General features: G+C 46.8%; 1 protein-coding gene across 2 annotated transcripts in view; it reads left to right on the top strand.

Annotated features, from left to right (window-relative positions):
- The window catches only part of UPF2 (UPF2 regulator of nonsense mediated mRNA decay), a 94,281-nt gene extending 86,001 nt beyond the window's left edge, over positions 1-8,280 (top strand). The window contains exons 20-22 of one of the 2 annotated variants that reach the window (XM_015099542.4): positions 1,422-1,563; positions 2,840-2,960; positions 7,002-8,280. In XM_015099542.4, coding sequence (XP_014955028.1) covers positions 1,422-1,563; positions 2,840-2,960; positions 7,002-7,011 — 273 coding nt within the window. In that variant the 3' untranslated portion in view covers positions 7,012-8,280. Of the gene's footprint in view, positions 1-1,421; positions 1,564-2,839 lie in introns of both variants that reach the window. The other variant, XM_060397208.1, reaches the window with a different exon arrangement.
- Positions 8,281-25,174: the final 16,894 nt, after the last annotated feature.

Here is a 25,174-nt window from a genome sequence, read left to right as displayed (position 1 = left end):
CCATACAACTTCAGAATGAGGAGTGAAGTCTTTCTTAAAATGTGAAATTTTGTTTAAGGAAACATTTTTATTGAACTTCATTTTTAAAATGTTAGCAAACATGAGAGCTCAGAGTACTTGGTTATTAAGTAAAGTTTCAACTCATAAACATTATTTGGAATTTTGGAATATGTTCAGTTTTAGGAATATTATTTGAAGAAACATCACTGTTATTTTGTGGTCTGAATAAAAAGTATATTTTGTTCTGATTTTTTATTTCTTTATTTGACTTTTGGGAGTTGGTTCTTCTGGTGCAACGGTTTTTCTAGAAATGTAAAATGCGTAGCCTTATAGGAATCTTTAGTTCTTAAGTGAAAGATCTCTTTGTGCACCAAATTTGTGCCCAGAAATAACTTTCTTCTGTAGTCAGTAGGAAAAGAAAAATTTGTACCAGTGAAGTAAGTAGTTGAAAAGAAAGGAAAATCCTGTTGATAATTTCTTTCTAGATTCAGATGTCTATGAATTAGAATAATGAACTGAAAGAAAATGTCTTATTAAAGCAAAAGTTTTAATGTAATAGAGCCATTATGTAATGTTTTAAAGAATTTTTAGTTTTAAACAAATGCAAAAGATAGTTATTTTGGTTTAATAGTTGTTAACAATCCTGAACCAGAAACATCCTGCTAAAAACAAAACATTCCATAGATAAGAATTATTCCCCCATAACTAATTGTTCAGTTGCTAAACTCTTTCTCTTTTCCAGCATCACAGCTATCTTTAGACTGTGAAGGCTTGATAATCCTAAAGGTGGATTAGATTTGTTCTGTATAGTCCAGAGAGTAGAAATGAAAAGGGTGCAGATTACAGGTTGCTGTATAAGACCCTTTCTGACAATTAGCCATATGTAACAGGGTCTGCACAGTGGAAAATGATCCCCTGTTCTTAGATGTGTTGCTTCAAAACAGGGTGAAGGAAAGAGGAGTGTCTGCTTTCTATGGACGTTGAACTTGATGGCCTTCCACTTCTGATCCAACCCTGATGAGTTTATCTCTTAAGTAGAGTCTGTGTATGTTTTGAGATGGTACTATCTTTATTGACTTATTAGGAAAGGAAAAATTAATTTTCTAACCTCATTTAGCTCTACTTATTTGGGCTTCCCAGGTGGCTCAGTGGTAAAGAATCTGCCTGCCTGTACAGGAGACACAAGAGACTTGTGGGTTCAGTCCCTGTGTTGGGAAAGATCCCCTGGAGTAGGAAATGGCAACCCACTCCAGTATTCTTGCCTGGGAAATCCCATGGACAGAGGAGCCTGGCAGGCTGCAGTCCTTGGGGTCACAGCGAGCTGGGAGTGACTGAGAACGAATGCATGCACTGATTTATTTGAAATCTTTGTTTCTTGATTTTCTCAAGCCATTTGTGGTTTCTTTACTTTTTTTTCTCAGTTTAAGATCCTTAATGTACCCATGTCTTCCCAACTTGCTGCAAATCATTGGAACCAGCAACAAGCAGAACAAGAAGAGAGGATGAGAATGAAAAAGCTCACACTAGATATCAATGAACGGCAAGAACAAGAAGATTATCAAGGTATCAGATCATTTCCAGGACAGAAGTGGAAAATTGTGATGCCTTTTGGGTTTTTAAAATATAGAACATCAGAGCTATTATTCTGCTCCTTTTCATGTCATATTTGTTTATATTTAGCCTGAGAAGTTGATTGTTTTTTATATTCCTTTCTGTCTTTATTTTTCTTTAACTTATTTATAAAATAACACTAATGTAATTTTTATCATATTTTGCTTCCCTTATAATTCAGTTAGATTCCATACTGTAAGAGCTGGATTGCAGGTGAGATAGTACCAAGTTTTAATTGCCTTGTGTTACCAGTCAACTGTGAGCAAATTATTATTCAGCAAATATCATCTCTTGTCTGCTTGGGAATCCTGGTCTTGAGGACCCTCTTCCTTCCAGATTTGAGGGTATCAAGTTAGGATTCCAGTTTTATGCAGACATACTCAGCACACTTGGATTAGCTAAACTCTACATATGGAGTCCACAGACACCTTAAAAGGCTCTCGGAGCTATAACATGGCTTTTATATAGTGTTATACTCACATACTGCTTTTTGTGCAAGAGATTGTTGTATAAATAAATATTTGATTTTCTATCTTTAAATCCCACTTTTAGAATCTTCTCTTTTGGTTGATGCCAATTTTTAAAAAATAATCATGTTTATTTATTTATTTGGTCATGACTAAAGGCATGCAGGATCTTAGTTCCCTGATTGGGTATCGAACCCATGTCCCCCCTGCAGTGGAAGCATGGAGTCGTAGCCACTGGACCACCAGGGAATTCCCAATACTCAGTGTTCTTAATAATAAAATAATGGTAGCTAACACTCAGTAGAAGTGCTTATTATGGCCAGATGCTTATGTACTTGATCATAGCTTTTAATCCTCATAATAATTCCATGAGATAAATTTTATATTTAGGGAAACTGAGCCAAAAGCCCCATAGCTAGTATGTGGCAGAGCTAGGATCTAATCTAATATTGCTTAGCTCCAAACACCATGCTCTCAGCTATTGTACTCTACTGCTTCTTATGCTGTTTCACTGCCTCACAAGGCACACAGTTGTGGCCCCATTGCCTGTAAGGGAGCATGGTGTTATATGGTACACAAGAGCATATCTCCTCTCTTGATTGCTCTTCTGGTACTTCTCAATTATTTTAGTCCATATAATGGTGATTTTTCTTTAGTTAGCTACCTGACAGAACTAATAAATTTGATCTCCCTTTATTTGCTTATTGGGAGAAGTACATTTACCAATGTTAATGCCTTTTCTGTTTCGCTCCTGACTACAGAGATGCTACAGTCTCTTGCCCAACGCCCAGCTCCAGCAAACACCAATCGGGAGCGGCGGCCTCGTTACCAACACCCAAAGGGAGCACCTAATGCGGATCTAATCTTTAAGACTGGTGGGAGGTATGACGATCTCGCTTGTTTCTGCCTTAACTAGTTCTTTTTCATGGTGTCTGTGTGAGTAAGTTAGATAGTTCTGGATTATACCTAATGATAAAGGCCCAAGGATTAGCACAATAGAAAAGTCTTTGAGTTGCAGATATTTGAGGAAAAAAAAAAAAAACCTGTTTATAAAATAGTTACCTTTTTTTTGTTTGTTTTATAAAATCTTGATTTTAGTCATACCAGTAATGGTTTTCATTTTCTTTGACTTTTTTGGATTTTTAAAAGTTTTCTCTTTGGCATTTACAGAGAGGACTAGTTACTGATTAATTGGAGAGAAGTCACAGGCTTTTTGTTAGAATTTCTTAAGCCAGTGTTGAGTAATCATAATGTTTATAAAAACCTAAAACCTGTTGTTAGACTTTGAGGCATGCAGATTGAGTTTTTTTGGGGGTATTTTGTTTGTTTTTAAATTATAAAATATCCTGCTGAGACCCATGCCGGTTCTTCTTAAACTTGAGTTGCCTGATGTGAAATAACTGAAACTGTAAGGTATTTCACATAGAAGATATTCCCTAATAAGACCTCACTCATCTTGTTTTTAAGGAACAAAATTGTTGAAAGTTTAGCCAGGATCTGATCTGAAGACCCCTCCCCATCGATTTTGTTCTCTCTCTTGTGTTTGGGTTATTATCAAAAGTGGCATAGGCTTCGCTGCTCTGACAGGTCTGCCTCGGGGTATTAGTGTTTAGACTGAGGCTGTCAGAGCCGTCAGATATCAACGTGTTGTTGGGAGTAGGCGAGCAGGTGTAGGAGAGAGATGCTGGGGTTGCAGAAATGGTCCACTGCTGGAGTAGTAGCACTGTAGAAAATGCAGATGTTCATCCTGTGTCTTTACTCACTAAGAATATTTGTGTTCCTGCTAATGTTTTACTTTGAACTATATGCCCAGGCCCTGATAGCTCAGTTGGTACAGAATCCACCTGCAGTGCAGGAGACCCCAGTTCAATTCCTGGGTCAGGAAGATCCGCTGGAGAAGGGATAGGCTACCCATTCCAATATTCTTGGGCTTCTCTTGTGGCTCAGCTGGTAAATAAACTGCCTGCAGTGTGGGAGACCTGGGTTTGATCCCTGGGTTGGGAAGATCCCCTGGAGAAGGGAAAGGCTACCCACTCCAGTATTCTGGCCTGGAGAATTCCATGGACTGTACAGAGTAGGACGTGACTGAGTGACTGTCACTTCGCATATGCTCAGACAACTCTAATTTCAAAGTTCAGGAAATTGGTTTGTCACTGAGTTCTCACATCCTTCAGGGTTACTCATGGTTTATGGGATAAAGTCCCAGCTCCTCACTTGATAACACGACCCTGGATGATAGGGTGCACTCTGTTTACTGGCTTTCTCTCCTACTGTTCTTTGCCCTCCTCCCCACCCAGCTGGCCTCTTAGTTCTCCTAGTTTTGCCTCTCTCTGTTTGGAACCCTCTTGGGCTCTTCCTCTGGATAACTCTTGCTTCTCCATCTGGTCTCACCTTGATACTCAGAAGTCTCACTTTGGTGCCCTGAGTCACAGTGCTTCCCCAAACTTTACAGTGCTTCATCACCTGCCAGCCTGTCTCCGTCCCCCAGAAAATTGAGGACCCAGGGAGCCTTGTCTTGCTTTCCGTTTTGTCTCCTACACAGCTTTTGGTGCCTAGCATGTAGTAGATCCCCAGTAAATGTTTGTTGAATGGACAGAGAAACTTCAAAAAAAAACCAATCTGTGTTTAATCTTTTAATAAACTTTCTTCCTATGTTATGCTACCCAGCACTCATTCCCTTTGGTGTTCCTGATTTTGTGAGACTCCAATTCTTCAGCTACTTCCTTTACCTATTTTAAATCTCTTCCTAAAATACTGATTTGGAAAATAAAATCCTAACTTGTACAGTGCTCTTTAAAATGACCCTCTGTAAAGTCTCATGGTATTGTGGTATTTTTAAAGCCAGAGCTCTCAAAATGCAGGTATGGATGAATATTGGGGAGGAACAAACAAATGCATAAAAATGAGTTTCTGAGCCTTTCAAGTACCATGTGTTTTTTGCTGTTTTTAAAATTTAAATTTAAGTGAAGTGTAGCCATGTGGAAGAACATTAGCTGATGGGGTAGTGTCTTTTGGTGGTTTGGCTCCTCTTTATTTTCTTCTGTTTTTAATGCTGGGCCAGACTCATTGGGAAGCTGTTTATCTAGAGCCATGATCCTTGGCTACCTGGTGCTGAATTCCTATAGGAGGAAGCAGAAGAAATTCTGTGAGGTCTAAAGAACTGTTTTCAGTTGACTCCTAACTTGGCTAGTATTCTTTTAAAAGTTATTAATAGTGTTGACATTGTATGGCAGATGAAGGGAAACGGGAAACCTGGTTATTAAAGCAGTTTTAAGTTTTTCTTATCCCTAGATTTTGATAAGGCTCTCAGACATTAATTGTAATGATTTTTATATTTTCTAATCATGATTGAAATAGGCTGTAAGTTAAAATTTCAGCCCTTCTCCCTGGGTATTAATGTTCTAACAAAGTATAAGCGTTTTGCTTATAATGAATTAAAATGGCAATAGCACTCTTAAGTAATACAGTTACCCAGGTGTTCTGTAAGGCAGGACAGGGTTGCTTTCCACTCTGCTAGTGTTGAAAAAACTGTGAAACTCAGCATCATGGGAAAGATTGAGGGCAGGAGGAAAAGGGGGCACCAGAAGATGAGATGGTCGGATGGCATCACTGACTTCAGTGGACATGAGTTTGAGCAAACTCGAGGAGATAGTGAAGGACAGGAAAGCCTGGCGTGCTGCAGTCCATGAGGTTGCAGAGAGTCAGACATGACTTAGCAACTGAACAATAGCATCTTTGGCAAATGTCAGTACTAACACAGTTTACACTCTGTAAATTCGTGTGGATTATACCATTGCTCCTCAAACTTTAAAATACACATTTTAACCATCTTGACTGTCATTAAACTGCTGGTTCTCATTAGTTTCTAACAAGTTGTCAGGTGATGTCAAAGCTGCTGGAGTGTGGACCACTCTCAGAGTGATTATATATAGTGAGAGATTATATGGCAAGTGTGTCTCACTTATCAAAGACTGTGAATACTTTTCCTTTATTCACTGCATTTGTCTAAAATATTCTGTTTTAGACCATTGCTTTGTCTTGACATCAAGAGAGAGACTGTTTCTTTCTCTCAGGGAGTATTCCTGTTACTGACCTTTTTCCATCCTGTTCAGTTTTGTACAACTTGCAGATGTATCCAGCTGAAAATAGACTTTTCCTTATTTGCATTTTAGTCTTAGGAAGTTTCTTGCTAGTGCAACTGGCCTTGTGTAGGCAACCTGTGTTAATTTGCTAGAGCTGCCAAAAGACAGCATAGTACATGGTGTGATTCATACAACAGAACTCCCATCTCACACTCTGGAGGCCGGAATCCAAGGTCAAGTCATGGTCGCTTCTTTCTGAGGGCTGAGAGGGACAGTCTGCTCCCAGCTCCCTGCTGGCTCCTGGTGGTTTGCCAATAGCCCCTGGCACTCCTGGCTTCCACAGCACCTTCTGATCCCTGCCTTCCTCTTCATGTGGGGCTCTCCTCAGGTGTGTGTCTGTCCAGGTGTCCTCCTATTATGAGGACACAGTCATACTGGATTAGGGGCTCATTGGATTCCAGTCTGGCCTCCTCTTAACTAATTACATCTGCAGTGACCCTTTCTCCAAATAAGGTTGCATTCTGAGGTTCAGAGGTTAGACTTCAGCACATAAATTTGAGGGTTACGCAGTTCAGCTGTGACACAAACCGTGAGTTTTCAGCATCTTAGAAAGTAGTTATAGGAAAGCTGACGGGCCCACCCTCCCCATCACTGTCAGAATTGCCCCGTTTAGTGCCCTCTGCCCCCTCTTGTTTCTTCAGTAGGAATCTGTACCCTCTTTAAAAAACACTGACTTCTCTGCAGTCAGTGAACAGTGGCTGGTGGTGCTCAAGGGGCATTTTCTTGCTGGAGGGGCATCCTCAGTCCTGGTTCTTTAACATTGCCCTGTTTGTGCCTCTAGGAGACGTTGATCCAGCAGCACGTGTCATTTCATTAGGTCCTGTATCTGATGTTGTGGATAGTGGAGTCCTCCAGCAATTGAATGAGAGCAGTGGACACATCTCAGCATGTCGGTCTAGAGAGTTGTGAATCTAAACCTGGGACAGGCTGGGGCCATGAGGCAGAAACAGCAGCCTCTGCCAACACCGGAACAAGCCGACGCTTCCAGACAAGGCGGAAAAGGCCTTTTGTAATGGAAATCACGTGAGGGTTCATCTTCTCTTGAGAATGGCAGTCAAGAAATGAGGTGGTTGACTTGACTCCTGAGCAGTTACACCAGGAAGAGCGTCAGTGAGATGACTGAGCCGGAGAAGAGACGGTTGTAATGGTAATGGTATGGGGGAAATGAACTTGAGTTTAAACTTGATTTGAGTTTCAGTGTCTCTGAATTGAACATCCTATGTTGAAAGAAGATACATTTGGGGGCTCCAGAACTACAGTAGAAAAGTGTAGAGCAAGCAGTGAAATCTTCTAGTGAAAACTTACATGCAGGACAGCAAAATGATGAAAGATATCCAGGTACCAGATAATCCACCAGGAAGGCTTTTGTTTAGGAATCTCTTTCATGAGGAACAAGGGCTGGGGGAGAAAAATCAGTTTTATCCATCAGAGTCAGTAATACAACATTGCCTGTTAGGGTAAAGGGAAAATGTGAAGACGATTAGTACACACAGCATGAACCCAGATGGCTTAGGGGAGTCTGACACCAGCCTCAGAACAGGGATAGGCGAGCCCATTGTAAGTATCATTGAAAACAAACAGCGTGCCAGGCAGACACCACAGAAGATGGACGAAGGACAGCGAGAAGAGGATCCGGAGATTTTGTTGACCTTCATGGGTTTACAGCCTCTGTCTCTAAACAAAGTATGGAAACAGTAGAGCTTTTATTTTGCTTTTGTTTTTGTTTTGTTTTGTTTTTCCCCCACTACATAGAAATGAGAGTTCTTAGTCTGTTTCTGGCCAATCTGTTAATTTATTAGGATAGTTGTCTTTCGTTTGCTTTCCAGTAGGCATAGTGAATTTAGTTGAAGAGCAAGCACATCTGTAAGCTACAACTTGATTACATCTTTTTTTCTAGCTGTTTTGCATTTTTTCTTTCACCATATTTTAGTTTCTGCATGTAGAATTAAATAAGAAACAAAACTGTAAAGTTGTAACATTTCACATGGAAATGCTGCCCGATCTTCACCAGCTTCAGAAATCTGACCTTTGCCGATGCTGCAATAAAGTGTTGTAATTTCGATTTGGTGTGGTTGTGTTTTATTTAGTTTGGGTTTTGGAAACCTATTAAATGGGTAAGTCAGTATCTTCCACGGGTATCTTTGTTCTTCATAGTCTTAGAGATGATTTTGTTTGCATTTCACTTGTATCGTTGCTTTCATTTTAGCATCTGTTATTTGCATTGTTTTCTTGGGTGCCTGAGTCAGCTTACCTTGGGGTCAGTACAGAAAGTAGGCCGTGGAATCCGATCGAATAAACATGTTTTGAAGAGGCTTGAACCAGTTACAATGGAAAATGCTGGCACAGCACCATCTGGTCTGGGTGGTGTTTATGTTGTTACCTGAGGGTGTGCAGGGTTGATAAACGCCGCTGTAAGACGGGCAGCTCAGAAGGGAATCGTGAGAACCATTGTTTTGAGTTTCTTTCAGGTGTTGATTCCAAGGTTGACTGAGACAATCCAGAAGGTGGGACTGTAGTCAATCACTCTTGCCAAAATTCAACTGAGAGTCATTCATATTTGAAAAGAAAAAGACAATAAAGTTTCAAAACTCAATTCTCTCAACACTGTTTCCCAGCCCTCATTGCCATCTTACTTGCCGGCCCCACTTGGCACAGCATCCATCCCTGGACCAGTGATCAGTGGTCAAGGGGGCCAGTTCTGTGAAACCACTGGCTTTGCAGGCAGGAGCATTAAGAATTACCTGAACAAGGCCACTTCCTACACTTCATCCATAACTGGGGTTCACTCAGATTTTAAACGTGAAGCTTTTCCACATAGCTACACGTTTATTTCTAAAGTTTGGCTTTTAAAGAACGCCAAATGTTTTATCTGTACAACATCTCATTAAAACATCTCTCGCTCTGTGTGGCCGGCACTGGAGTAGCTGCGCTAGCTCTGTCTAGTGCTCTTCCCTTAGGCTTGTTTTGAATAAAGACAAAGTGGAGGTGGAGTCAGTTTAAAAATACTTTGCATGCTATAAGTAAAATCACGTTTTGGCATTCTTATTGTGATGCTTTTTTAAACCTTTGGAAAGTACAAAGGACAGTCAGCCATCTTCTGTTATCTCAGTAAGTGCTGCTTTCTGGAGGAGTAACTTTGAAAATTGTTGGGTTATTACTCAGATGTTTTGTTTCCTTGGAGGAGGTTTTAGTTTTATAGTTATTGGGGAAAGCATTTCAGGTTCTGCTGAGTATGTGCATGTATGTCTACAAGCGCTCTTTTTTCTTTTTAACCTTTTCTTTGGTTTCCTATGTGACACTGGACAGTCAGTCTGATTGGATTTATGGATTTAAACATTTTGATGAATACTTTGCGACCATGGAAAGGGAAGGATTGATTGACCCCATTCTGTTTACCAGGCACTGGGGATACAGAGGTAGGGGGGAAAAAAATCCCTGCTCCCATGGGACTGATACTCCAGTAAGGGAGAAATGTGACAATTCTGTGAAGTTAGGTGACCATATGTGTAAACTGCTTATGCAGTGCGTGGCATGTAGGAAGGGTCCCCTTGATGGCACTGTTGCTGTGAATCCTTGTTCTCTCCTTACTGCCTGGCTTGGTTACTTTCAAGATGTAGTTCAAGCTTCGTCTCCTCTAGGACACTTTGCTGTTCCCTCATCCCTCATTTGATTTAGAAGCTGTCCTTCCCTTGTAGCTCAGTTGGTTAAGAATCTGCCTGCAATGCAGGAGACCCGACTTCAATCCCTGGGTTGGGAAGATCCCCTGGAGAAGCAAATGGCAACCCACTCCAGTATGGAGAAGCCCATGGACAGAGGAGCGTGGTGGGCTACAGTCCATGGGGTCACGAAAGTCGGATACAACTTAGCAACTAAACCACCACCTTGAGCTTTCATCAAAGGTGCTGCCCACCTGCCCCCAGGTGGGGATGAGATTAATTGCAGGGTGGTGCTTAGCAGGTGTTATGCAAGAGTTACACGGAACTCCTATCTATAGGAGCACCAGGCTGCACTAGGGGACCCTAGAAGGTGCTCATCACATGCTCCCCTTGGACGCTGAGAAATCTGAGGGAACTTGCTTTACCCCAGGAAGCGTATCTGGCTATATTCTCAACCACCTGTCCTGCCATTTCCACAGCAGGACTTTTGCACTTGACCCAAATGCCACTGAACCCCAGGCTGGGTATGTGATGGGTTCTCATCTGCTTGACCAGGTGAACTCAGGAATTGGACACAAGTCCCACTAGTCTCCCATTTCCCAGTTCACTCTGACTCTGGATGCTGGCCTGAAGACTTTGGGGCCAGCACTCGCAGGGCATTTCTCGTTTGGACTGACAAGCAAATTGTCAATCTAGTTCCATGCATTGTTTGCTTTGTAATCTAGGAGGTGAGCAGGGGGACTTCATGTGTCCCCTGAGATCTGTGTGCACCTATACACACTTGCCACTAAGGAGCCCTCAGGCCTGGAACATTTTCTCACTAGTGGCCCAGAGGCCTGAAACACCTATTCCCAAAGAGGATGTGGAGGTGCCAGGCAGACACCCTCAGTAACTCATTAGATGTTTATTGAGCACCAACTCCTGTGCTTCCTACTTGTATGAACTTGGATGGTCATTGACCTCTAAACTTCAGTCTGTAGACAGTTTACTAGGGTTGTCTGAGGAATTAACAAGATAATGGACTTGAGGGTCTTAACAAAGATTGATACATAGGAAGTGCACAATAAAGGTTTACCAGTGGTGGTAGTAATATTAACACTAGAGCTTCTGTGTGCTACGCACATCGTACGTAGTTAGATTCAAAGTTGGCCAAGCTTGGCCCTTGAGTTCGTAGACCCTTCAAGTGTGCAGAGAATCCTGCGTTCAGACCTGGGTGGCTGAAAATCACACAGAACTTCCAACAAGCTCCACTTTATTACCCACAGAAAAATGTTCCTGAACTGCTGTGGGAATGCCACCTTTCAGTGAAACAGGCCTGGACCACATCCCGTTACCTTGTCAGAGAGAAACAATATCTGTCTCCCCAGAGTTCACTGGCCACTTGATTTCAGGCATAAACCTTTCTATTTTCTTAATTGTTTTCTCTATATATCTCTTGCCAGTAACAGGGTTGAATATTAAGAAGAAACACACAAGGTCCTAGTTCCTCTGACTCCAGAAGTAGCACAGGTGGCTTCGGGGTCTTCCAGCATCCCAGAAAAGCATGGGCTTTTGTCTGAAATGCACCCTTTCACCCAGAACAGATATGGATGAGGGTCAGATTGACAAGATTTAGCCCCCTTGAGGCTGGTGGGATTTTTGCCAGGCTTCCTCGAGGGGGCATGGAGAAGGGGAAGAAGCGGGTGGAGCAGATCATGCAGCAGAGTTGAGAAGAAGAGGCAGGTTGTCTTCAGCTTCATCAGATCTCTGCCCGCCCCACTCCCGCCTGGGTGCAGCGCAGGGCGCATGGTGCTATGACTTCTGTGTAGGGGGGCCATTGACTTAACTCTGAGCCCAGGAGGGATTGTGAGGTATGACCCTAGTCCTCCGGTAATTGATAATCTGTTCCAAGCCACTCATGAATGTGCAGCCTCTTCCTTGATTCCAGCAAGGCAGGGGCACTGGCTGGGATTGCACACCTGCCGTTCCTTGGGTAAGTTTCTCAGCCGAAGCTTCACTGATGTCGCCTGTGCAATGAGAATCAAATAGTGGGTTTTTCAGGGTGATGGAGAGTGGAGAGCATTCACTCCGCACCTGCCATGTGCTAGGCTAAGGTCCTGGCGACACAGCAAATCCTGCTTCTGTGGAGCTTCTGTTCTTGAAGGAAGAGCACACAGGAACAAAAAGAAGAATATCAAAATGAGAGAAGCTGAGATGGGTACTGCGATGCCGAAGGCCCCATTCTGGGACGGGCTTAGCTGCAGGTGAGGTAGGGGGCCTTTGGGGGCCCACATGCAAGGGCTGCTCGGAGCAGGAGCAGGAAGGCCTGGTGTCCTTAGCCTGAGTCAGGACATCACGGGCCAGTCCAGCTGTCATCAAGCCTGCCCTGCCCACTTGCTGCTTGGCTGCTGGTCCCCAGAGTGCTCCCTCATGAACACTGCACTCTAACCGCCTTCTCAGGCTCTGCTCCCCTGAGACCCAGACTGCAGCCCATGTGCTCTGGGGGTGAGGCGCCGTGGTCTGTGGCCCCTTGAGCTCAATTCCGTGAGTGACAAGGATCAGCCCCTGGAAGATGGGGAAGGACATTCCAAACGAGAGATTGGAGTTGGGGGTATGATCATGGCCTGCTTGAGGAATGGAGGGAAGAACCAGTGAGAGGTGGGCACAGAGAGGAGTCGAGCCAGAGCGGGGGTGTGGTGTGGTTGAGTCAGTCCGACTTCATGGGATCATCCAGCTGCTGAGTGGAGGTCAGATTGTAGGGGCTGGAGTAGAACTGGGGAGAGCTGGAGGCAGGAAATGGGAAGAGCCTGGCTGAGAAACGATGGGGTGATGGTGGGAAGGGGACAAATTTCCTAGGTAAGAGGGGAAAGGGCTGGCTTAGGAGGGGTCGATGTAGAAAAGGGTGGGATGAAGGCAGTGTGGGGTCCTGGGCTGTGCAGTTGGGTGGGCGGGGCATGCAGAGACAGATGGAGAGTGCAGACAGTCCCCAGGTGCTGTTCATGTAGGGGTGCTGCCCAGAGGCCCCCACGGCCCCGTTCAAGGGTTTGCATACTCTGGCTCCACGCCTGCTGGGGAAAAGGGCCACTGCCAAATGGCTCTGGTTTCTGGAGTTGCCTAGCCTGCAGGTGGGCAGGCCAGGGTCTGGGCCTGAGAGCTGAGGCCATGATGTGGCCCTGGGCAGGGGCATGGGGCCCCTGCTCCAGAGTGCTGCCCCACTGTGCACGTGGAGCTCAGGCCTGCTGTGAGGAGCAGGCCCTGGCAGTGTGGAGCCAGGAGACGCTCCCACTGGACCGTGTGCAGACTGGGGAGACGGGCTGACTGTAAATGGATCTCTCTGTTGTGCCTGACCTGACTTTCCCTTCCTTTTAATTTGACTTTTGTTTGTTTGCTTTGCATTGTTTCTGAGAGACCCTGGAGACAGACCTGAGACAGCCCGCACTGGGCTGCACATCCGGATCAGGCCAGGGCCTTCTGGCCTCAGCCTGCCCTTGGCCCTCCCAGAGGCCCAGGCCTCCCTCTGCAAACCCCTGGCTTCCTACAGTCACAGAACCAGGCAGACCACACCCACCAGGGCCTCTCTTCCCCTCCTCTTCACCGCCTGCTGCAGCAGGAACCTGTTAGAGCCACTGGCCCACACGGCCCCCTCAAGAGAAAGCCTGAGGAAGTGCTGGAGTGTGAGAGAGATCTGTGTATTTAGGTCCCTAGAGCCAGCAGCCTCTGACTTTGGTATCCTGCCCCTTGCGTGGTCCACCCAGGTTTCTGCACCGGCTCCCGGGTGCTCTGTTCCTGCTGCTGTGATCTGCAGACAAGCACGGAGGGCCAGTGCCTGACAGTCGACCACCCCAGCGTTACTGCGGGAAGGAAATCAAAAACAACTGCAAAATCTCTAATCGTGCTTTACTTTAAAAAACTTTTTATCTTGAAATAGTTACAGACTCACCAGAGACTGCAAAAATAGTCGAGTTCTGCAAACCCTTTGTCCAGCTTCCCCCAGCGGTGATGTCTTATATGACGACAGTAAACATCAAAACCAGGAAACTGACATTGGTTCAACATTGGTAACTAGACTCTAGGCCCCATTAAGTTTCCACAGCTTTACATGTGCGTGTACCTGTGTTTCCACAGAATGGATTGCATGGGTAGATTTGCCACCCTCAAGGTACGGAAATGTTCTGTCACCACAAAGGAAATCCTTCCTGGCATTCTGCTCCTTGACCCCTGATGGAGCAGTTCTTCAGAGGAACAGAACGAAGGATAAACAGATGTATGTTTTCTTCTATTGTATTTATAGGAATATTGAGGAATATTATAGGAATAGGCAATTATGGAATTATGCAGGCTGAAATGTCTCACAGTCTTCCATCCGCAAACTGGGGAAGCATAAAAGTCAATTCTACAGTTCAACACAAGTCTGAAGGCCTGAGACCCAGAGGCGCTCACAGTCCAAGATCAAGGGCCCTAGAGTTGGGGGCCGATGGTGTGAGTCCACTCTGAGTCTGAAGAGAACCAAGAGCACCCTTGTTTGAGAGCAGGGCAAGACGGACGTCCCAGCTCGAGCAGAGTGAGCAGGTACCCCTTCCTCCACCTTCTTTTTCTTTTCACGTTTTTGATCTCCTGGTGGATGCCCACACACACTGGGGAGGGGCGTTTTCTCTACTCAGTCTACTGATTCAAATGCTCATCTCTTCTGCAGACACCCTCATGGACACACCCAGAAATAGTGTCTCATCAACAACCTGCACATCTCTTAGCCCAGTCAAGTTGACACGTAAAATTTGTCATCGTACCTGGAAACAACTAACCTGGTTTCTTCCGTAGAGTTTTGTCATTTTGAGAGTGTTATGTAAATGAAACTGCACAATATAGATCAATGATGGATTTATGATGCCCTTGAGATTCCACTGAAGCCAATGCATATGGTTCCTTCTTATGGATGAGTGGTAACCCTGTTGGGTGGATGTCCCTGAGTTGAAGCATGCACCCACTGAAAGACATTTGTTTGAGGCTATTCTGAATAAAACTGTTGTAAATATTTTGGTGCAAGTTGTTTTTTTTTTTTTTAAATTTTGGTAAAATATACATAAAATTTACCATTGTAACCATTTTCAAGTGTACAGTTTAGTGTGTGTACAGGTTTCTGTACGCATGTAAGTTTTCAGTTCTCTGGGACAAATACCTAAGAGTAGAGCTGCTGAGTCCTGTGCCTAGTACATGCTTAGTTTCTTAAGAAGCAGCTGCCCATCTGTGCTCTAGAGTGACTGCACCACTGTCCATCCCCACCAGCAATGTGGGGAGACCCAGTTTCTTCGCACTGTTGCCAGCATTTGGTCTTATCACTGCTTTTTTTTTTTTATTTTAGCTGCCATAGTCCGTGTGTACTGGTGTCTCCTTGTTATGATTTGCATTTCCCTAACGGCTAATGATATTAAGCATCTTTTTGTGTGGTTGTCATTCACATATCCTCTTTGGTGAAATGTCTATTCGTGTCTTCCTCCTTTCTAATTTAATTAAAAGCAGGGTCTGCTTTTGTGTGTTGTTTTTGAGTTTTGAGAATTCTTTCAGTTCTTTTAGAGATTCTAGATATAAGTCAGATATGTGGTTTTCAAATGATTTTCCCCAATCTGTAGCACGTCTTTCATCCTTTTAATGGCATCTTTTGCTCAGCAAAAGTTTCAAATTTTGATGAAGTCCAACTTATCTTTTTTGGTGATAACTCTACTTTTTGCCTAGCCCTAGATCTCAAAGGTTTTCTGTTGTTCTTCTTTCCTAAAAGTCTAATAGTGGTACATTTTCCATTTAGGTCCATGATCTACTTTGAATTAACTTTGATATAAGATATGAGGTTTAAGGTTTTTTTTTTTTTTTCTTTTTTGCCCATGGATGATCAGTTGCTCCTATGCCATTTGTTGGAGAGGCTGTCGTTCTCCACTGGGTAAGTTTTACACCTTTGTCAAACCAACAACAACCACAGAACCTACCATGTGGGTCTCTTTCTGGTTTCTCTGGTCTATTCCACTGACCTCTGGGTCTGTCGCTTCACTAATACTGCACTGTTCTACTGTAGCTCTATGGTGAGTCTTGATGTCAGGAAGAGTGAGTCTTCCCACTTTATTCTTTGTTAAACTTGTCAGCTGATTTAGTTCCTTTGCCTTTGCATATAAAATTTGGAATAAGCTTGTCTCTGTCTACAAAGTATCTTGCTGGGATTTCCATAGAAATTGTGTTATTATTTTCGAGCTGTCATGGATTGAATGGTTTTTGTAATCTTACTTTCAGATTGTTCATCACTAATTTCTAGAGGTGCAGCTGAGTTTTCCACACTAGTCTGGTATCCTGTGATGCTGCTCAACCCAATCAGTTCTGGTAGTTGTTTCTAGTAATGGATTCATGTCATCTGCAAATACAGTTTGACTTCTTGCTTTCCAATCTGGATGACTTTTCTTTTTCCTACCTGATTGCATTGGCTAGAATCTCCAGTACAGTAACCAGTAGAAGTGGTGGGAGTAGACATCCTTGCCTTGCTCTTGATCTTCGGAGAATCATTCTGTTTTTAACCATGTAATATAAGAACTACAGAGAGCACCATATACTGACCCAATACCAGGGTCCTGAGAAGGGGGAAGGGATGGGTGAAGGCAACTGAAGCTGCTTCCCAACAAGATGGGTTGGGAGGAAAACAAGCTCACCGAGGTTAGGAAATCTATGAATTTGTCCTGACATCCCAGTGTGGGAACTGACAGCTGAAGAGGACAGACTCAGCATTGCTGATGCTATTGCAAGCTCAGCTGTCCTTCCCTGACAAGGTCGACCTCCTCTTCCTCCCCACCATACCCATGAATGAGACAGACGGACAGCCTGTAGGGGTCCTCTGCCCCACAGTGATGCCCCATAACTCCAGAGTTGGGGTTTGGAGCGGGGCAGGCAAACTGAGAGGCTCCTGAAAGGCAGGACCAGGCATGTGAAACTCTTGCCCCAGGATGCCTGGGGCAGCTGCCATCAATGAGGATCCTGTGAACCTTCCTCCCCTGTTAGGAACCTGTCCTCTATTGATCCATTCACTTATTTAATGCATTTGTCTGATACCTGCTTGGTGCAAGGCTTCTTTTGAGACACAATGTGGGATGAAATAGACTAACAAGGTCCTTACTCACCAGACAACTGTAGTTTACAACACAGGGATGCATCTCAAATGCTTATAACTTAGGAACAATGTGAGCCCTGGGGCTAGAGAGGCATAAGCCAAGTGCTGCAGTGGTTCTGAGAAAGGAAATAGCACGTGTGTGCGTGTCTGTGTAGGGGTGTATGTGAGGGGGTGTTGTTAGGCCAGGTGGGATGGGGGCTGTGAGCAGTGGTGGGGGCTGTAGGCAGGCTGAACCCTAAATGATGTAAAAGGTTTTAACTGACGACTACTGGCAGGAGCTTTGCAGACACCGTGGCTCTCAAACTCTCACGAGCATGACTCACGCGAGGTCTTGTTCAAGTGCAGATTTTCATTCCGTGTGTCTGGGGAAAGACCTGAGAGTTCTGACAAGCTCTCAGGTGGGGCAGATGCGGAGGTCGGAGAGTCACCCTGAGTAGCAGGAGTGCAGAGATTGCCTAATGTGATTTGGCTGCAGAACAGTGGAGAAGGAGGAGAGCAGAACGGGAGAAGGAGGTGGGGGCCAGATTCCAAGCAGAGGAGTTTGAACTGTATTTGGCAAGCAGTGCACAACCTCTGAAGGTATTTGGGTCATGCCATGAGCCAAGCTGGACGTTAGGAAGATTAGCCTGGAAATTACTCAATGGAGAGACAGAACAGGCAAAACTAAAAGGATATCCATCCATGTGTCCACCCATCTATCCACACATCTGTGCACCTACCTAACATCTACCTAACATCTGTCCGCCATCCACCAGCATTTGTTAGACACATATTATGCTCCAGAGCCTGGGGAAGGATGGAGAAGCCCCAATTCCCCCACCCCCACCCCAGCTTAGGGATCCCAGAACCCAGAGGGATTGAAAGATCTACACTTAAAGAAGTCTGGAAGCAGAAACTCACTGCCAGAGGTGACATCAGAGACAGAGCTCCTGTGAGAACTTCTGGACAGACGAGGGTTTCCTACTGGGGTTCCAGCCATCTTACTGACTCCAGGATGGCAGAGGCAGAAGGGCCTGTCTGCCTGGGCTGCCATAACCAAGTTTCACAGACATTTATTTCTCACAGTGCTGGAGGCTGGAAGTCCAAGGTCAAAGTGTCGGCAGGGAGACTTCCCTGGTGGCTAAGATTCCATGCTCCCAATGCAGGGGGCTGGGTTCCATCCCTGGTCGGGTAACCAGATCTCATATGCCCCAACTAAGAGTTTGCATGCCACAACTAAAGATCCTGCATGCCTCAACAAAGATCGGAGATCATGAGTGGCACAACTAAGACCTGGTGCAGCCAAGTAAATTGATAAATAAATAATAACAATACAGTGTTGGCAGAGCTGGACCCTGGTGAGGCCTCCCTCCTTGGCTTGCAGCTCGCTGCCATCTCACGGACTGTCCTCTGTACACTGGTGGGAGTGAGAAGGATGCTATGGTGTCTCTTCCTCTTCTTCCAGGGACCCCAGCACTAATCACCTCATTTAACCTTGGTCACCTCCTAAAAGGCCCTGTCTTCAAATATGGGTTGTTTGGCGCTTCAACACATGAATTTGGACAGACATACATCTAAGAAACCCTCTAGTCCAGCCCTGTGACTTTACTGGTGAAGACTTGGAGGCTCAGAGACATTAGGGAATTTGCTGAAGGTCGCACAGCTGGCTGGCAGCACATCCAGAACAGGAAATCAGGCCCATCATCTCCCAAATGTGCTGGGAAAAGGACAGTGTCTTCTAGCTGTTGAGGCTTGTGCTGAGGCCTGCAGCGGCGTGCCCTCCAGTACCAGCCCTGTGTTTATGTGAGAGACAGGGCCAGAGGGGAATAGCCCACCCTGAAACCAGAAGGATTTAGCTGAGACCTCACAAAGGCTTCCTGTCCCTGCCAAGTATGACCAGTGGTGGTTATGGGGCTTCTTCCTCTGAAAACGGCAGAAAGCTGGCCAAAGAGGCAGGGGAGGGACTTTACAACTGCTTCAAGCTCCTCCTAGACTTAGGATTCTCTGATGACAATTAAAGACCTACTCAACTGAAACCACTTGAATCCAGAAGTCCTGCCAGGAGGAAATAAGTCACCAAAAAAAATCACCCCATGCATACCTTTGGCCCAGCAGCTCGACCTTGAGGGTGAGGGCAGGGCCTGGGCCCTCACAGGGCTGTTTACCTTGGTTAGGCAATGCAGATAAGTGGCCTTGTTTGTGTTTGCAGATGGGGTCAACGTTTGGGTGGGCAAGGTCAGTCTGGAGCAGTGGGCAGCCAGCCTTAGGTCAGGGGCTGTGGTGGGGCCTGAGGAGGGGAGGAGCAGCTGCAGCCCAGCCCAGAGGCCCGTCTCCACGCCCTCCTCCCCTCCCTGTCCACCCTCTGCTCTCCCAGGCTGCCCTGTCTCTGCAGTCTCTGCACGCTCCCCATCCCTCCACAACCCACCCCTGACAACAAAGTTCTGTACTGATCCTCTCCCAGAAGAATTTTTCTTTTTGAGAAAATGTTTTCATTGAAAATTGAATTCAGGCAATCCTTTTCAGACCCACACATGCCATTTTTAGGAAATTAGGAGATCCTGAGACCCGCCCTGTTGGGTCATAAAGAGTGTTTGCCTTTCTGAGCGCTGTCCCTCCTGATTTGTGGTGGGAGAACACACTCCAGAGAGGCCTGCCCTCAGTCCAGTGTTTTCTGGCTCCGTGTAATAAAGGCATCACCCCTTGGGAGGGGGTCAGGAAGAACACCTATGGTGGAGGTGGGGATGGGGAGGATGGGAGTGCTGTCTTTCGCTGAGGACCCTACTTGCCCCCAAGCCTGTGTGGCCGCAGCTAATCTAAGTCACATTCTCCCTGTAAAGAGATTCTGAAAGAGTTCTAGAACACACACACCTCTTGGAACTGTGACTGCTCTGGGAGAGAGCCATGCTCCATGGGGTCCCACGCTCCACCCCACCTCATGACTTCCGTGGACCTGCTGGCCAGTGGAGGAACCACCCAGTCTGGTGGGGCTTGCTCAGTTTATTTTGGCCATGCCCACCCTTGGTGGAGAAGGGGAGTGGAGGGAGGGAGAATCACGCCCAGTGATGGCGGGACCCAGGATTTGGTTTAGTCCTGGCTTCCAACACTTGGCTCCACTGTCTGCAGAGGCAGCCCCTGGTGGAGACTGTTGATTTGGGAAGTGTGGTCAGTGGGCACAGAGCCTTCTCAGCCCCTGGTTTACTGAAGAAATGAGTGCATGTGAGACCAGAGTGGCCTCTGTGGACGGAGGAAGGCCCTGCTTCCTGCTGACATGGCAGAATCTGTACCCATCCTGGAACACTCCTTTACCTGGGATCCCGGTGCCCCCTGAGCAGGGTGTGACCTCACCTGGGTGCTCAGGTTCCGCCCTGCAAGGATGGAGGTTGTAACCCCTTCTCATGACCTCTTCTAAGCCCTCCATTTACCAGTACGTCTTCCTACATCCACCAGCTGGGGACAGGATGTTGGATGGTGCCCCAGGCCCGGCTGATCGACCTCAGACATGGGGACGCTGCCTCACCGGCCTGGGGGTCCCTGGAGCATCTTCCTCCCACCCACAGGGCGCTGGCTGTGGAGTCAGCCAGTATCAGAGGACGGGTTTTTGGTCCAGTGTCACCTGGTCACGTGCTGGCTCTGTGACCTTGGCCTTGGCCTCTCTAACTTTCAGCTTCCTCGTCCTTCAGTGGAGATGGTGAAGGAACGACTGCACAGGTCTGTCACGAGAAGAAATTAAGGTGACCCACGCCCAGCCCTGAACGTGATGCCTGGCCCAGAAACGCCAAAACCTGGGTGCTCCCACCGGTTATGGGTCATGAGCACGCTCACCCATGGTGCCCACTGCTGACTCGGCAGTGAAGACAGTGAGTCCCCACATAGACGTGAAGGGACCAGCCTCACCCCGAGCAGCACAGTCTCACCTCCCAGGAGTCTCCCAGGCTCTAAACAATAAACTGAGCTCGCATAATCAGACTCTGCTTCCTACCCCCATCACAAACTCAGGCTAGGGATGTCAGGGAGACCCCCTGCCATCCCAGCAGGCCCCAAATCATCCTCAGTTGAAAGGGCTTCTGGGGTCCCAGAGATGCATGGGGCAGGCTGCTTTAATTTCAGATGTGCCAGCTCGAACCCCTTCCCGAGACCCCTGAGACCTGGGAGTGCAGCTGGCAGCTAGTGCAGCAGCCGGAACTGAAGACAGCACAAGGAACATTCTAGCAACCTATCCTCTGGGCCCTGCAGGAAAATTCTCAAGGCCCAGAGCCATGATATCGTTTCTGGCCCAATCTATAAGTCACATTTTGGGTGGGTCTGGCCACCCCAGATCAGGGCCTTCTGCTCTCCAAGGGTGGGACAGGCAGCCTAAAATCTGAGACAATGTGGAGCCAGAGGTGCCTGGAGATTGAAAGGATCTCCTGGGCCGATCAATACTGTGGCTTGAACTCCCAGTCAGGTCCCAGCGAGGCTTGGTCTCCCTGGGGCTTCCATGCAGCCCTCCCCTGACAGGGGGCCTCAGAATGGAATGTTCTGGTACTAGCAGGTGTGTAACAGATACTACAAATGCTTGCTCACTGATGTCAGAGGATTAGGGCTGGCCCTGGGCTGGATGCAGAGGTGAAGGCTGACTTTGTTAATCCCGGCTTCCCTCTCTCTTTGTACCTTCTGCTGCCCTTACCTGTCCTGGGCCTCTTCCTTGCTCCTCTCTCCTGACCTTGCAACATCTCCTTAGGAAAGGGGAGGAGAATTTAGACTATAGTGTAAATGACTGATTGCTTCAAGTGTCTGATCCCTTTAAAGTTCTGCAGCCCCCCTTTCTGTCTATCTTTTTAACAAGCTAGACATGACCTCAGTCTTGGGCTTCTGAAACAGGGATCATGAATCCCTGGGGATATATACTGATGTTCTGGGGAGCAGACAGAGCCACAGGATAACCCAGATAACCTTCTGTACCTTCCTGGAACATTTTATTCAGTGAAAAGAAAATAATACATGAAAAGAAAAAAGTTGCCTGGATTTTAAAGACAAAACCAAGAGTCTACTCACCGTACACAATAGTTGAATTTATTTCCACAAAGCTCAGAGGAGCATAGTTCCCACCTGATTACTCCCACCATGGACTGTGGAAACATCCAGTGATGACAGGACATCCCCTTCTGGTCACAGTCATATATCATCTTGGTTGGTAGAGACCTGCTCTGCAGGACTTAATGCTTTTCTACAACCAGTAATATTTTTGAAATGAAGGTTAGGCTTTGTATAAGTGCAAACTCGCGTTGCGCAGTCTGGACCTTACAGAGCTAAAAGGGCAGCTAGTAGATTGCCCTGTGTTTCTGAGCTCATGTTTACTTAAAGGTTTAAGAGTTTTAAGAAGTACAAACCTGACTGCTCCAGATATAAAACTCTGTGAAATCACAGGTGGAAACTGTTCATGGAACCTTAGTGGAGAGTGCAGGCTACAAGGACAAAACATGGTACAAGGAGCGCAAAGATGGACTTGAGAATATGAATGAAAAAGGAGAAAGCTTGGACACTGGGTGAGAGGGCCATCACAAGGAGATCACAGAAGGCCTGAGCAGGAGAGTCAGGAGCTCTGGGCTCTGCAGTGCCCCGGATCCTACCCTCCTCCTGCACCTCCACACGTCCTGGGTCTCTAAAAGGAGAAAGTTCCCCGGAGTCCAGCCGTCTCCAGGTCAAAGCCATGGTGTCTGACTTTTGACAGAATCTGATTCTGTTTCCAAAGCTTCTGTTTGCTCTCTGATGAGTTTTGCTGCAATGAGATTTCTCTCAATATTCCTAGTGTTATCATTAGTCAGTGGGTGCTGGAGAAATGAGATGAGTCACAGTGGTGGAGTGATAAGTGAATAAGGAAGTGGATGGGTTCATGTTTTGATCAGGACTGCCTCTTGGAACTGGACAAGGATGGACCCTGCCCTCGGGGCCCTGGGGTCACTTCTCAAAGTCCTCCTCTATCCTCCTGAAGTACCCTGATGTTCTCCTGGTGTGCCTCTGCCCAGCGCCCCTCAGCCCCGACGGGCTCCAGGGCTGATGGTGATGATGTTCTTCGTGATGCTTGAAGGGCTTCCCGGGCCCCACCCCACACCCTTTGTCTCTAGCAAGCACCAGGTGCCCTGTTCGCCTTCCTCTGTCCTCAGCTACATCCTGTCGATGGTCATGATGGGCCAGAACACAGACAAACAGGGCCCTTGCAGACCCATCTCTGGACTGAGAGCTGGCGTGAATTCTCTGGGCTTCCCAGTGGCTCAGTGGTAAGGAATCTGTGTGGAGTGCAGGAGATGCAGGTTAAATCCTTGGGTCAGGAAGATCCCTTGGAGGAGGGCATGGCAACCCCCTCCAGTATTCTGGCCTGGAGAATCCCATGGACTGAAAAGCCTGGCAGGCTGCAGACCATGGGGTCACAGAGAGTCGGACACGACTGAAGCGAGTGAGCACACACACATGCACGTGAATTCTCTGGGGGGCAGGTGGGGATAGTCACCTGCCTCCCTCCATTCTGTAGAGAAGCCAGACCCAGGAAAGCAGAGAAGAAAAAAGAGGGGAACATGCAGAGAGAACCTGCTAGAGTTGCGAGACATTCACCCTCCGTGTCCCTTGCTGGGTGTGGGAACAGTTTCCTCGCTTCCATGCTTTGGGAGTGGAGGCCCCGAGATGCTGAGGAGTAGGGGTGGCTGGTATCACCCAGGGCCTGCTGACCAGCACCAGCCCACTCATGACTCTCCCACCCCATGCCGTAGGCACGGTGATCTCTGTTTTATAGATGGGAAACTCAGAGGTAGAGATACCAGGTAACCCACCCACAGGTCAAGCTCGTAAATGCTGGAGCCGGGACTGCAGTCTCAGAGTTCTGACTTGAATCTGTGTGTTTCACCATGGTGGTGTTCTGCCCTCCAGGCCTCAGGGCTCTTAAATGCTGGACTCCGAGTTTCCTTGTCTCTGGCCTCAGCCAAAGGGGTCCTGAATGCCAAGTGTCCGAGGCCACCTGGCACCTCCCTCAGTGCAGGAGGATGCTCCAAGTGGCTCAGTGGAAGAAGAAAGGCAGGGATGCGGCTGCCAGCACATGTACACCTGGCCCCTCAGCCTGGCTGGAGGGCAGGTATCTCTGATCTTCCACTGACACTGGTCCACAGGTGGGTGAGGGTGGTTTCCACCTTTCCCCATCTGCCCGCAGGACCGGCTCTGGCTCCCACCCACAGCCTCGGCTGCCCTGAGAGCTGGCTGAGAAGTCACTGTTGGCCAAGACCGAGGCTCGGTTCCCCCGGGGCCACATCTCTGTCGTTCCCTCTATGACCAGATGAGTCAGGTAGAGTCATGATGTACAGATGGAGGTGCCCCAGCAGCTCTTCCCCCACTGCCTTCCCCATGACAGAGTAGGAGCCCAGGGGCTGAGCCCAAAGCAGAAAAGGATGTGGAGACAACAGGGAGAGCGTAGGATATTAGGACAGATTCCCGAGAGAGACCGGGGGTGGCCCTGACCACTGTCTAGTGTGGCTCGGATCCTGCACGCACTTCTGAGCAGAGAAAATTGCTTCCAGCTGAGACCTGAAAGTGCCAGCTCTGGAGAAAAAGACTTTCCTGTTAATTCTGAGCAGCTAAAATGCATTACTTGTGTGACAAAATTGCTAGTTGATGCCCCAATATACATTTGTTACATAGCACCATTATTATAGACCTTTTAGAACTAACACCCAAAAAAGATGTCCTTTCATTATAGGGGACTGGAATGCAAAGCAGGAAGTCAGGAGTCACCTGGTTACTGCTGCTAGGTCACATCAGTCGTGTCCGACTCTGTGCAACCCCATAGACGGCGGCCCACCAGGCTCCCGTCCCTGGGATTCTCCAGGCAAGAATAATGGAGTGGGTTGCCATTTCCTTCTCCAGTGCATGAAAGTGAAAAGTGAAAATGAAGTCTCTCAGTTGTGTCTGACTCTTCGCGACCCCATGGACTGCAGCCTACCAGGCTCTTCCGTCCATGGGATTTCCCAGGCAAGAGTGCTGGAGTGGGGTGCCATTGCCTTCTCCTGGAGTAACAGCCAAATTTGGCCTTGGAATACAGAATGAAGCAGGGCAAAGATTAATAGAGTTTTGTCAAGAGAACGCACTGATCATAGCAAACACCCTCTTCCAATAACACAACAGAAGACTCTACACATGGACATCGCCAGATGAGCAACACCAAAATCAGATTGATTA

The sequence above is a fragment of the Ovis aries genome, chromosome 13 (genome assembly GCF_016772045.2).
Source record: "Ovis aries strain OAR_USU_Benz2616 breed Rambouillet chromosome 13, ARS-UI_Ramb_v3.0, whole genome shotgun sequence".
Lineage (NCBI taxonomy): Eukaryota > Metazoa > Chordata > Mammalia > Artiodactyla > Bovidae > Ovis > Ovis aries.
Note: the sequence above shows the minus strand (reverse complement) of the source record. Positions and strands in the feature narration are given on the sequence as shown.